This window comes from Mustela nivalis (assembly GCF_964662115.1).
Source record: "Mustela nivalis genome assembly, chromosome: 10".
In the NCBI taxonomy this organism is placed as follows: domain Eukaryota; kingdom Metazoa; phylum Chordata; class Mammalia; order Carnivora; family Mustelidae; genus Mustela; species Mustela nivalis.
The window spans coordinates 98745229-98758839 of NC_139029.1; the positions used below are offsets into that span (position 1 = coordinate 98745229).

Here is a 13611-nt window from a genome sequence, read left to right on the forward strand (position 1 = left end):
ACAATCCCATCTTTTTTTTTTTCCTCTGTAAATGTTTAGGATCTGTTTTTGAATGCTTATTTTTCTAAAATTTCAGTAGGAATCTTTTTTTTTTTTTTTTCTATTTTTTTGCTCATTGTTGTTCCATGTCTGGTAGGTCCTTTCAATCCCTAAGACCCACATTCTTTAGTTTCAGCCAGTTTTTTTAAATTGACTTCTTCTCCTCTATTTTCTTCATCTAATCACTTGTCAAATGTTCCTGACTAATCTTACCTTCTTGTTTGCTCAATCTCTTTCTTTGTTCTACTGAGAGATATGTTCAATTTTATCTTCCAACTCTTCTACTGAATTTTAAAATTATATTTTTTTAATTTCTAAGAGCTCCTTCATATTCTATAAATGTTCCTTTTCATAACCTCCTGTTCTCATGAGTTCCATTTTTTTGTCATGCCAATGACAATTTTTTTTTTCTTTTTTGGTCCTCCCCATATTGTTTCTATATTCTCTGAATTCCTGAATTCTTCCATCTGTTTTGTTTTCTAATGTAAGAAACTTTCCTGAAATGCCTAGTGATCTTTGGTTTGTTCTTCACATCAGAGGGAGGCACTTACAAGATAATTAAATGCTGTCAGTGAATGAGCCAAACTTGAGCTGAGCCTCATCTTAGGGACTACAGGTGAACCCAGGGGTTTTCACTGAGGAACACTCTAGATCTTTTCTCTTGGGCCAGTCTCCCCAGAGAAGTCCGCCCGTCTTCTGCTTATTGAATATGAAAACCTGGCTGCCAGAATTCGGAGAGTTGAGCAGGAGAAAGTGGTCTCAATATTCAGAACACTTTTCACTTATCCCTCCTCTCTGACCACATTTTTTGTGTTTTCCCTCAGCCATAACTGGTATTCCCCAAATTCAGGCCTCTTCTAATTTATCCCTCAAAAAGGTATAGTATACTCTAGTCTTCTGTTGGGGAAGGGAAGGCAGCAGCTAGGATGCCTAAGCTGGAGAACTGGAGATCTAAGAGTTATGAGCACTTTTTAAAATGTTCAAATAATCCCTTTCTAATGTCATTTTATACCACTTCCTTCAGAAGTAACCAATGTCTCTAATCCTTGAAACTTTCAGGTATTCCTCAGTTCACATCATCTTGTCTCTTGTTAGTTTCTTCCCCTATAAGCTTAAGGTTCAACTTTCTCTGCCTGCTAAGCCAGTGACCATAATGTTTAACAGGAGCCTACCTGTACAGGAGGTCTTAAAATGTTTCATGTTGACTTGAAAGAACACTGGATATATGGATATTAAAGGGTTAACTCACCAGGTCTAGGCTGTCCAAACCCTGTACATTCCAAAGAAAGATTTGCCCTGTGCCAGACTCCTAGAAAAAAACCACTAAATCTTATTACCCTGCCTTTTAGAGTACCTTCAATTAAGTGTAGCCTTGGGCCATGTGAACAGTTTCTGCTTACAATGTGATTTATGGTGGGGGCCTTGGGTTACATGATATCAGCCTGACCTCTTGGAGGTGTTAGAGAACTAAGGTCAGTCACGCCTACATAATGAACCTCAAATAAAAGCCCTGGACAGCAAGGCTCAGGTGGACTTCCCTGGTTGACGATACTTCCTTACCATACATCATTGCTGGACACTTAAACACTGTCCATACCACTCCACTGAAAGGGGACAGCTAGAAACTTGCATCTGGTATCTACTGGACTCTCTCATATGGGCCTTTCCTATTACTAATTTCAATCTGCATGCTACTGCTGCAATAAACCCAAACCATGAAAACAACTGCTTTGTTGAGTTCTGGGAATACTTCCAGTAAATCACTGAGGCTGTGGTGGTCTTGGGAGTCCCCTAAACACACACTGTTATTTGAATTATTATGTACATAGGAAAGTGTTTCAATAAATTCTAATTACATCTAAAAACTAGCAGGTCAGTCATCTCAGGAAAAAAAAAAAATCTATCAATGTTTCTCAATACAGTCCAAATAAAGTGCCTACAGCAGCCAGCACATTAAGACAGTCTCCAGAGCTGAGGTAACATCAGAGTACAGCTCTAGTTTGATTCCATTAAGGTCAAGGTTTTATAATAATTCATAAGACCAAGCTTTACGTACCTGCTAAGTCTTTCATAATCATTACTAGAATATTTCCAAATAGATATTTAACTATTCGAACTAAACTTACCATCTTCTTTTATGATAAATAATCCCTTTGAAATATTGCTGATGCTGTTACAACCTGACAAAACCTTTTTCTTCACAGGCAGTACTTTACCAAGAATCAGCAGGAGTTCTAGTTAACAAAACTTAACTGTAGTATTCACTAAATTCCGCCCCCTCCCTACACACACACACACATACCATGGCATTCTCTTTATCTCCAAATAATTCCTAGAATAACAATTTGAAAGACTTCTGAGACTAAACATTTAAAGAATCCTGAAGTCAATCGGTCCCCATTCTTTAATCTTTTGAGACTCTTTGGAAGATATCTGCAGTACGGGCAGAAGGGTTTGATGACCTATTCTTTAAAAGATGGCAGATAAAATGCTAATTTTTCAGAGGCATGTTTATGAGGAGATTTGCATAGTATCTAGCAGAGTCCCTTGTAACTAAACACTTCAGAAATTTCTTATTCAATGATAAATTATTTACAGATCTATTCTCCATTATTTATAAAATGTTGAATATCAAAAGCTCCCTCAACAGAGAGTGGTATAATGATCCAAACAACATTATATCAAAATTTCAAGTGTCCAATAATTATCTTATAATCCCTATTAAGAAAGATTATTGCCAACTTGGAATCTGAACTATGAGCATGACCCCAAAACAAACAAGAACAAAGTATGACACCATAGATGATACAAAGGCATATACATTTAAATCTAGTCAAATACCATAACCTCTCCACATCATAAATCTTGTTTTATTACCTCTTTAATTTTTTCCCTTTTCTTTCTTATGTCATTATCTTCTGGGTCTCCACCATTTATTCCTATTAGATTTGGTATAGGGACTGGTGGCAGTGGCTTCTTCTCTTTTGCCTTCATCTCTTGGACTACCTTATTTTTCTCTGTCTGAATTTCTGCTCGAATTTCCTCTCTCGACTTTTTTAATTTTTCTTTTGCTTCTTCCAAGGCCTTCTCGTGATCTGCTCGAATTTTATTTCTCAAACGTTCCTCTTCTTCCCTATAAGAGAATAAAAAAAGGTCTGGTAAGAATGATCCTTAAGAACGTCAATCTTTGAACCTAAAATTTAAAGTTTCCTGAGCCAAACCCTGTTAGAAGTTTCGTACTCCAGCCATTAAAAGGTAAGGATGATCTGTGAAAGAGACTCAGATATATCTGCCCAAATAGGATAAATATAACTTGTTAAAAGCCCTGGATGCTGAAGACCAAACACTTTACAAGGTGGAAGAGGGAACCTAGAAAGAAAGTTACAATTGCAGGAGCAGTGAGAACAGAGCAAAGAACAATCAGTAACTTATCAGAAGACATGAAGAAAGAAAAGGGAGGGAGAGGGAGAAAAAAAAAAAAAAACAGAGCAAAAACAAGACTGAGGAGAGAAAATAAAAACAGAATTAAGTATGGGGAAGGGACAAAAATATAAATACAGGGTCAAGGAAAGTGATAAGTGGAAAAGAGAAGATCTAGGGAGACTTTTCATTTATTATTATTAGTACATGATATGCTTCTAAAACTTTTATATTTTGAAAATCCTACAGATCTTAACACAATTCCCAAGTGTTGTGGGAATTGAGAACAGATTCCAATTCAGTAGGTCTCTATGAAACCCATGACTGCGTTTTACGAAGAGCTCCTCTGATGAATTCTGGTATGCACACAGGTTTGGACACCACAACCGCAGTGGACACCTACAGGGTTTTCTACCCTGCCTACTTTTGTGAGAGCTTAATCTTCTCTCCACTTCTACCCCCATCCACATGAATGAATACAGGAGTGGTAGTTACTGTTTTCGACATCAGCCAATGATGACTGCTCTAAGGGTAAATATCTCAGTAGTCACCAGAGTCAACTCTCTAGACATTCAATTCAAACTCTACCGGACCTACAACATTGCTGTTGGAAACAGAAAATGGAACAGCCAGTTTCTTAAGAAATTCAATATGTAATTACCACAAAATTCAGCAACTGCACTGGAAATTTATCCCAGCAAAGTGAAGGTGTATGTTCATAAAAAACCTATTCATAAGCCCATCACAAAAGGACAAGTACTATATGATTCCACTTATGTGAGATATTTAGGATAAACAAAATCCTACAGAGTAGAATAGTGGTTGCCATAGGATGGGGGGAGAAAGGGAAATGGGAAGTCACTGTTTTAAGGGGTAGAGCTTCAGTTTTGCAAGATCAAGAGTTCTGGAGATGGTCACAAAACAATACAAATGCATTTAATACCAACACACTGTACACTTAAAATTAGCTAAAGTATTAAGTGTTATGTGTATCCTACCACAATTTCTAAAAAACACTGGAGGGAAAATCCTATACAGAAATGTTTATAATGACTTTACCCATAATAGGCAAAAACTGAAAACCACTGAGGTATCCTTCACCAAGTAAATAAACAAATCACTGTTTATACTGTGGTCTAGCCACACTATGGAATACTACTCAAAATAAAAAGAAACTATTCATACACACTTGAATGAATTTCAAAGGTATTACTCCGTGAATGAAAGAAGCCCATCTCAAAACATTACATTCCACTTTATTCCTTTTACATGACATTCTCAAAAAGACAAAAATCTAAGGATGGTGAGTAGGTCAGTGGTTGCCAGGAAGTATGGTTGGGAGAGAATTACCTTTAAAGGAATAACACATAAGAGAGTTTTGGGGGATGAAAGCATTGTTATGTAACCCAATTATCGTGATTATGAGAATACATATATGTGTTTAAAAATCACAGAACATCCAGAGAAAAATACCAGTTTACAGCCTAATATTAAAAATAAAATGTTAAATGTTTAGAGAAAAAACTGGATTGCTAGCAGTAAAGAGGGGCTGATGAGGGAAACAGGAGAGAACACCAGAGACAGGGCAAAGAGGCACCTGAAGGCAGGGAGAAAGAACCCACGGGGCCTCCAGACAGAGTGGAGGTGGGAAGACTGCAGCAAGGATAAGCCAAAGCTGGCCCGTGGGTGAATTCATGAGCAATTCTGGGCTGCTCCGTTCAGGAGACTCGGGCAAAAAAGGGCAGCATCTGCCTTCCAAACTGCCCCCCTCTCCTTACCAACAGAGAAACACTGTGCCCAGCCCACAAATAATGCGTCTATGTCAACCAAGTCTCTCTCAAATGTCCCTGCAGCTAGAGGTGATCACACAACCCTATTCCAACCATAGAGGCAAAGGAGGACTCTAGGAAATAATTTCCTTTTGGAATTAAAAAATGGACAGAACCATTTGAGAAAAGGGCCTGTTAGCTACTAAGACCAAACCTATCAAAATACCTACTCCTATCTTCAGCTGTGGTTGTGATGCCTAAAACTGTGACAGCCATTTTGCAGGCAAAAGGCTCAGGGATAAATGAACAACATCGTTCAGGAAAAGAAAAGAAAGACATAAAGTGCTGCTGATATCATTAGGTTGCTACCAGGGCCTTCAACTGCCAGTCTCCAGATTTTGGGGTCTGTGAAGCTGAACCAGTTAGGTGTTCTGTCACTTCCACCTGAGAATGTTCCCAACTCCCTCACTCAGTGAGCAAACAATGCACACAGTGAGGAAAGCAGTAGGCCTGGGACTAAGTCCCAAAGAAGAGTACCATCAAACAGGAAGGACTGGTACTTTCAAGGGCAGAGACTGATGAGTGGGAGACTCCGTCAGGAACAATGCTTCCCCTTTCTAGCTCCAAGCACCATGTTACCACTGAAAGGCACATGGAAGCCCCCACCATGTGTGCAATGGCTCACCTGGGCATCACTTTAGAAGCACCCTCATGCACCAGCAAACCTCCACCAACAGCTGGGGATTACATGCCACCTTCTCGAGCCCACCCTAAGGGCCACAATACATTCAATGTCCCTCTCCAAAGCTTCACAATGCACATGGGTATTTTAAAGGCTCTGCGAAGTTCTGCAATATAGGTGCCTAGCATAATACTGCCCAACCTTTTTTAGTCACAATCCCCTTCTAGCACACCCCTTTTAGCATGCCATGAAACACTGTCACAGATGAATATTCTCAAACTATGCTATCAACCAACTAAGGCTTTGGTAGAACCTGCCACTTTTTCACTGTGTGACATTAGATGTGTATCACCTCTCTGAAGCTTCTTTTCCCATCTGTGAAGAGTATCCCCACCACTCTTACAAGACTGTTATGAGGAATGGATGAGATGACACAGGAGTCTAAGAGTACAGAGAAGTCCTTATCAACACAAGTTTCCTTCCTTCCCTTACCACCTATCCTCTTCCTCACCACACACACACACACACACACACACACACACACACAGCCATTTAATGATCAGGGATAACATCAGTGTCCTCAGACACCAGGGACCAATACCCAGGGACACCTTGCAACTTTTCAGCATCCCTGCACTGAATGACATAACACTTATGGGCAAACCTACAAGGATTTAGAGGGCACCAAATGCTCTTAAAATGTGGCTCACCTCCTGCAGAACTAGCAGAGAACTATGCCCTCTCTTTTCCATTCCTGACTCTTTTGCCCATATGCCCATAACAGCAGCTGGGGCCTTCAAGATTACCTTAGAAATAAAAGGCATAATGAGCATGAGTACTGGGAAGCCCATTTTTATTCACTATTTTTACTAATTAAATACTAATACCAATGATATTTCTCTAAAAGCAAAGAAGTATATTTGAGAGCAACATGTATATGTAAACAATCTCCAAATTACACAGTTATTTTTAAAAAATTTAAAAAACTGAACCATCTAAATTTTAGTCCTCTGTAAGAAAGTCCCCAGTCACTTTACCCCACTTTTGCTATTGTTATGGCATCCAAACGTTGTTCAGCAGAACCTATACTGTTGCAATACTTGTGTGGTCTCATTCAGAAATATTTTGAAAACCTAATATCTATAAATTTGCATCTGTCCCTCAAAATAATTTTTTGTTTAGCAGTTTAGTGAATACAGTCAGCATGGAATAACCACCATAACTTGGAGTTCAAAGAAAGACCAGTCTAGTCCTCATCAGGAACTCCGGAGTCCCAAGGAACTGAGCTGAATCTCCCATTAACTGGGTGCCGAGAAGAGTCATTTTATAGTTGAGGACAAAAAACACCCAAGGTAAAAGTACTTAATCCAAAGGCCAGGAGACAATTCCTTTCCAGCTCTGCCCCAACTTACTCTGCAATCTGACACAAATCATTAAAAACCCACAAGATCAGTACTTTCTGGGTAAACACATATTAATACTACCCCAACTACACCACTTGGCTACTGGTATCCAAGGTAAGTAGAAGCACTTCATAAAATGTAACCATTAATTATATCAAACACCCTAATCTCTCTGATAGTTTTCTTCTCTCTACATACACATATCAAATTTTTATTTTCATTTTGGTCTCCTTTCAAGGGGCTCTTCAAATTTTTAGTGGCCAAATTTCCAGATTTGCCATTACACCAGCTAAATCAACTCTTTTCACTTAGTTCATCTTTTAGTTATGTATTTTGAAGATTTTTTGTAACTTTGATATCTTCAACATATATCAACATTGAACTTGCACCTGTATATGTTTCCGCTACCTTTCCATCAGTGCCTTTTATCTTTCTGTGCAGTAAATAATCTGCCCCATCCAAAGAGAAGTCTGGCCTTTATCATACCTCAACTTCTGGGAGGTTATCTTTCATATCTGACTAAAGCATTCTTCTTCATGGTGAGTGCTGGCCATACCCAACCTTGGGGGGGGGGGGCTGGCCACATCTGAGAGTCCTAGAGTTAGGGCAGGCCACACTAGAAACACCAACTCTATGACTTTGGGTGAGAGTTCTGGGTAAAACAGTTTTACTGAGAATGAGTTCAATCAATTAATTGCGCCTATTTAACAAAGCCTCAATAAAAACTCTGAATACCTGGTTAGCAATACATACTGGCACACTCTGTGGGGAGAAGACACTAGAAGCTCCACATCTGGAACCTTCCTGGACTTTACCCAATGTGCTTCCTCCTTTGGCTGACTGTAAACTCTATCCTCTCCCTATAATCTATAATCCTTCTGTAAGTTTAACAGCTTTCAGTTAAGCTCTATGACTGCTAGCAAATTACCAAACCTGAGGGTGGTTGTGGGAGATCCCTGAAATTGCAGGTGGTGTCAGAAGTGATGTTGTCTTGTGGAGAGATGAAACTTAAACTCTGAAGCTACGCTAACTCTGGACACCTTCCAAGGCTTCCAATAAAATCCAGTCTTACATATACTGGTTCTCATGAAATCTGAAATTGCTTTCTACCAATTACATCTTTATGTGTAATAATTAACTCACTTTTTGATACCCTATACATAATGTAAGGACTTGTTGTTGTTGTTTTGTTTTTGTTTTGTCCTTCCATGCACCCTTGGTCCTTGAAAAGCAAAGGCAAATGACAACAGCTGTTGTGGCTTAAATCATGTAAGACACTGGTTTAGTCAATGACTTAGATTATCTTATTTAATTCTCACACCAATTTATGAGGTACCCTCTATTAAGCACTGTTCTCCATCTTATTAGAAAAATACTATGGCACAAAGAGAAAAATTTAGTAATTTGTTCAGGGTCATAGAGCTAGTAAATAGAGAGCCTAGACACAAGCATATGCATTTTGACTTCTTAAACATTTATGCAAATAGCACCTTTCATGTAAGAGATGAATTGTATTTAAGACTTTGTCTCTTGCTGTGTAGATACAAACACAATTTCTCAATCTTTCCTCCCTTTTTCTTTCATCCTATAGCCCTCACTTTTTAGCTAAACACATGCTCCTGCTAAAAATAAAATCTATTTCTCAGACTCCCTTACTGAAACTGCCCTATAGAATTTTTGTGATCACAAATAAGCTTTTATCTTGCTTAAGCCACTGTTGTTTTGTGACTTTTATGCTTGGTAAAATGACCTAATATTAACTGAACTACTCACTCTCCAACCAAAATGTTCTCTTTCCCTGAGGCTTTCATTAGTATCTGAGGGCTGATTTGCCAGAAAGAAACTAAACAGGTGATAAATTTCCCTCTCCAATTAGAGTACTAAAATAAGTCATGTTTGGAAACATTCTGAAGGGCAAATACAATCCTCAATTACATAAGGATACATAAAATTACATTGAAGTCTTATTTGGCAAAGATTGAGGGGGATATACAAATACTCTCTCCCTCTCTATGCTTCACCTAAGGAACATGAAGTTTCATCCATCCTTAAAACTAAATCAATAAAAACTTCCCTCAAAACTGCCTGTGTCCACCTTTACCAGTGCCCCCTTCCTTATATCACTATACTTTTTCAAAAGCACACTTGCCATTTCTACTTTCCTTAACCTCACATCACGCTTCTATCCATCACAGTTAAAAACTGATAACCAAGTTTATCCATCCTTTGAAACCACCTCTTCCTCACACTTGCCTTTCCAACAAACTAATCACAGGTTTTACCACAACCAGTTGCCCCAAAAATGTCGTATTCCATCTCCACTTCTGTTAAAGAGTACTCTATGTACTCTTCCTAGTCAACATCAACCAACTGTATTTTCTCAACTATTATATATACATGTGTGTATGTGTACATATATATATATGTATATATACATACATACATATATACATACACACACACACACACATAGTCAGCCTTTCCCAGGTTATATATATATATGTGTGTATATATACGTGTGTATATACATATACACACACACATATGTGTGTGTCAGTGTCCACGTTGTCCAAGTTATACATATACACATACATACATACATGTGTATGCATATATACATACATATGTATGTATGTATGTATGTCCATACATATATGTCCACATATATATGTATATACACATACACACACATGTACACACACACACATATATAACCTGGGAAAGGCTGACTGTGTGTGTGTGTATATATACATATACATACATATACATACATATATATACATACACACACACACACACACACACACACATATACAGTCAACCTTTCCCAGGTTACTAAGTACTCCAAATCCAAATTCTAACAATATGTAAGACATTGCCATCGACTATTTGCCAGTCGAACATGTCCAAAACAACTGAATGATTAATATGGAAAAGGGACAATCACAGGCTAAGTTCATTCACAAACAAGATTTTTTTTGTTTTAAAAATATCAGCAAAGTTAACAACAATAATAAAACATGGAAAAAATAATTCATCATAACTATTATGATCAGTTATAATCATAACTTACTCCAGAAACAATAGCTTAACATTAGAAAATTCCATCCATTAATTTACCTATTATTAAAGAATAAAATTATGTCAATCACTCAGTAGAAACAGAAAAGTAAAATGATAAAATTCAACATCCATTCCTGATTTTAAAACCTTAGAGCAAGGGGCGCCTGGCTGGCTCAGTCAGTAAGGCCTACAACTCTTGTTCTTAAGAGTTGTAACTCAAATCCCACCTTGGGCAGAGGAGATTATTTAAAAAATAAAATCGTAGGGGGAGGAGTCAAGATGGCGGAGAAGTAGCAAGCTGAGACTGCTTCAGCTGGCCGGAGATCAGCTAGATAGCTTATCTAAAGATTGCAAACACCTGAAAATCCATCGGCAGACCGAAGAGAAGAAGAACAGCAATTCTGGAAACAGAAAAAAACCACTTTCTGAAAGGTAGGACCGGCGGAGAAGTGAATCCAAAGCGAAGGAAAGATAGACCCCGGGGGGAGGGGCCGGCTCCCGGCAAGCAGCGGAGCAACCGGGCACAAAATCAGGACTTTTAAAAGTCTGTTCCGCTGAGGGACATCGCTCCAGAGGCTAAACCGGGGCGAAGCGCACGCGGGGTCAGCGTGGCCTCAGGTCCCGCAGGGTCACAGAAGGATCGGGGGTGTCTGAGTGTCGCAGAGCTTGCGGGTATTGGAACGGGAAAGCCGGCTGCAGAGACAGAGCCGACAGTAAGCTCACAGCTCGGTGTTACCTTGAACCGGTCGCAGGCTCGGTGAGCTCGGAGCACGGCCAGAGGTCAGGCAGACAGGAGTGACTGGGCGCTGTTCTCTGAGGGCGCACTGAGGAGTGGGGCCCTGGGCTCTCGGCTCCTCCGGGCCGGAGACCAGGAGGCCGCCATTTGTATTCCCGTCCTCCGGAATTCTACGGAAAGCGCTCAGGGAACAAAAGCTCCTGAAAGCAAACCCGAGCGGATTACTCACCCCGGCCCTGGGTAAGGGCGGTGCAATTCCGCCTGGGGCAAAGACACTTGAAAATCACTACAACAGGCCCCTCCCCCAGAAGATCAACAAGAAATCCAGCCTAGACCAAGTTCACCTACCAAGGAGTGTGGTTTCAATACCAAGGAGAGCAGCAGAATTCCAGAGGAGGAGAAAGCCAAGCACGGAACTCATGGCTTTTTTCCTGTGATTTTTTTAGTCTTACAGTTAATTTAATTTTTTCTTTTTCATTTTTTGTTTTGTTTTTTTTTTTTTTCCTTCTCGCCTTCGGGTAAAATTTTTTTTTATTTTTAACTGTTACCTTTTTCTTTTTTAACGATTTTTTACTAGTTTATCTAATATATATATATTTTCTTTTTTACATTTTTCTCAGGTGTTTTCTTTTTTTTTAAAATTTTTTTCTTTTCTTCTTTTTTTTTTCTTTTCTTTGTTCTTTTTTTTCCCTTTCTTCCTTTTTGAACCTCTTTTTATCCCCTTTCTCCCCACTCACGATTTTGGATCTCTTCTAATTTGGTTAAAGCATATTTTCCTGGGGTTGTTGCCACCCTTTTAGTATTTTACTTGCCCCTTCATTTACTCTTATCTGGCCAAAATGACAAGACGTAAAAATTCAACACAAAAAAAAGAACAAGAGGCAGTACCGAAGGCTAGGGACCTATTCAATACAGACATCGGTAATATGTCAGATCTAGAGTTCAGAATGACAATTCTCAAGGTTCTAGCCGGGCTCGAAAAAGGCATGGAAGATATTAGAGAAACCCTCTCGAGAGATATAAAAGCCCTTTCTGGAGAAATAAAAGAACTAAAATCTAACCAAGTTGAAATTAAAAAAGCTATTAATGAGGTGCAATCAAAAATGGAGGCTCTAACTGCTAGGATAAATGAGGCAGAAGAAAGAATTAGTGATATAGAAGACCAAATGACAGAGAATAAAGAAGCTGAGCAAAAGAGGGACAAACAGCTACTGGACCACGAGGGGAGAATTCGAGAGATAAGTGACACCATAAGACGAAACAACATTAGAATAATTGGGATTCCAGAAGAAGAAGAAAGAGAGAGGGGAGCAGAAGGTATACTGGAGAGAATTATTGGGGAGAATTTCCCCAATATGGCAAAGGGAACGAGCATCAAAATTCAGGAGGTTCAGAGAACGCCCCTCAAAATCATAAGAATAGGTCCACACCCCGTCACCTAATAGTAAAATTTACAAGTCTCAGTGACAAAGAGAAAATCCTGAAAGCAGCCCGGGAAAAGAAGTCTGTAACATACAATGGTAAAAATATTAGATTGGCAGCTGACTTATGCACAGAGACCTGGCAGGCCAGAAAGAGCTGGCATGATATTTTTAGAGCACTAAACGAGAAAAACATGAAGCCCAGAATACTATATCCAGCTAGGCTATCATTGAAAATAGAAGGAGAGATTAAAAGCTTCCAGGACAAACAACAACTGAAAGAATTTGCAAATACCAAACCAGCTCTACAGGAAATATTGAAAGAGGTCCTCTAAGCAAAGAGAGAGCCTACAAGTGGTAGATCAGAAAGGAACAGAGACCATATACAGTAACAGTCACCTTACAGGCAATACAATGGCACTAAATTCATATCTCTCAATAGTTACCCTGAATGTGAATGGGCTAAATGCCCCTGTCAAAAGACACAAGGTATCAGAATGGATAAAAAAAACAAAACCCATCTATATGTTGCCTCCAAGAAACTCATTTTAAACCCGAAGACACCTCCAGATTTAAAGTGAGGGGGTGGAAAAGAATTTACCATGCTAATGGACATCAGAAGAAAGCAGGAGTGGCAATCCTTGTATCAGATCAATTAGATTTTAAGCCAAAGACTATAATAAGAGATGAGGAAGGACACTATATCATACTCAAAGGGTCTGTCCAACAAGAACATCTAACAATTTTAAATGTCTATGCCCCCAGTGTGGGAGCAGCCAACTATATAAACCAATTAATAATAAAATCAAAGAAACACATCAACAATAATACAGTAATACTAGGGGACTTTAACACTCCCCTCACTGAAATGGACAGATCATCCAAGCAAAAGATAAACAAGGAAATAAAGCTGTAAATGACACACTGGACCAGATGGACATCACAGATATATTCAGAACATTTCATCCCAAAGCAACAGAATACACATTCTTCTCTAGTGCACATGGAACATTCTCCAGAATAGATCACATCCTCAGTCCTAAATCAGGACTCAACCGGTATCAAAAGATTGGAATCA

At 39.0% G+C, this 13611-nt stretch overlaps 1 protein-coding gene across 2 annotated transcripts in view; it reads right to left on the minus strand.

Annotated features, from left to right (window-relative positions):
- MAN1A2 (mannosidase alpha class 1A member 2) overlaps window positions 1-13611 on the minus strand; it is a gene marked incomplete at its 5' end in the record, with an annotated part of 195812 nt that overhangs the window by 135564 nt on the left and 46637 nt on the right. For both annotated transcript variants that reach the window (XM_082688026.1, XM_082688025.1), the window contains one exon: window positions 2917-3172. In XM_082688026.1, coding sequence (XP_082544152.1) covers window positions 2917-3172 — 256 coding nt within the window. The remainder of the gene's footprint in view (window positions 1-2916; window positions 3173-13611) is intronic.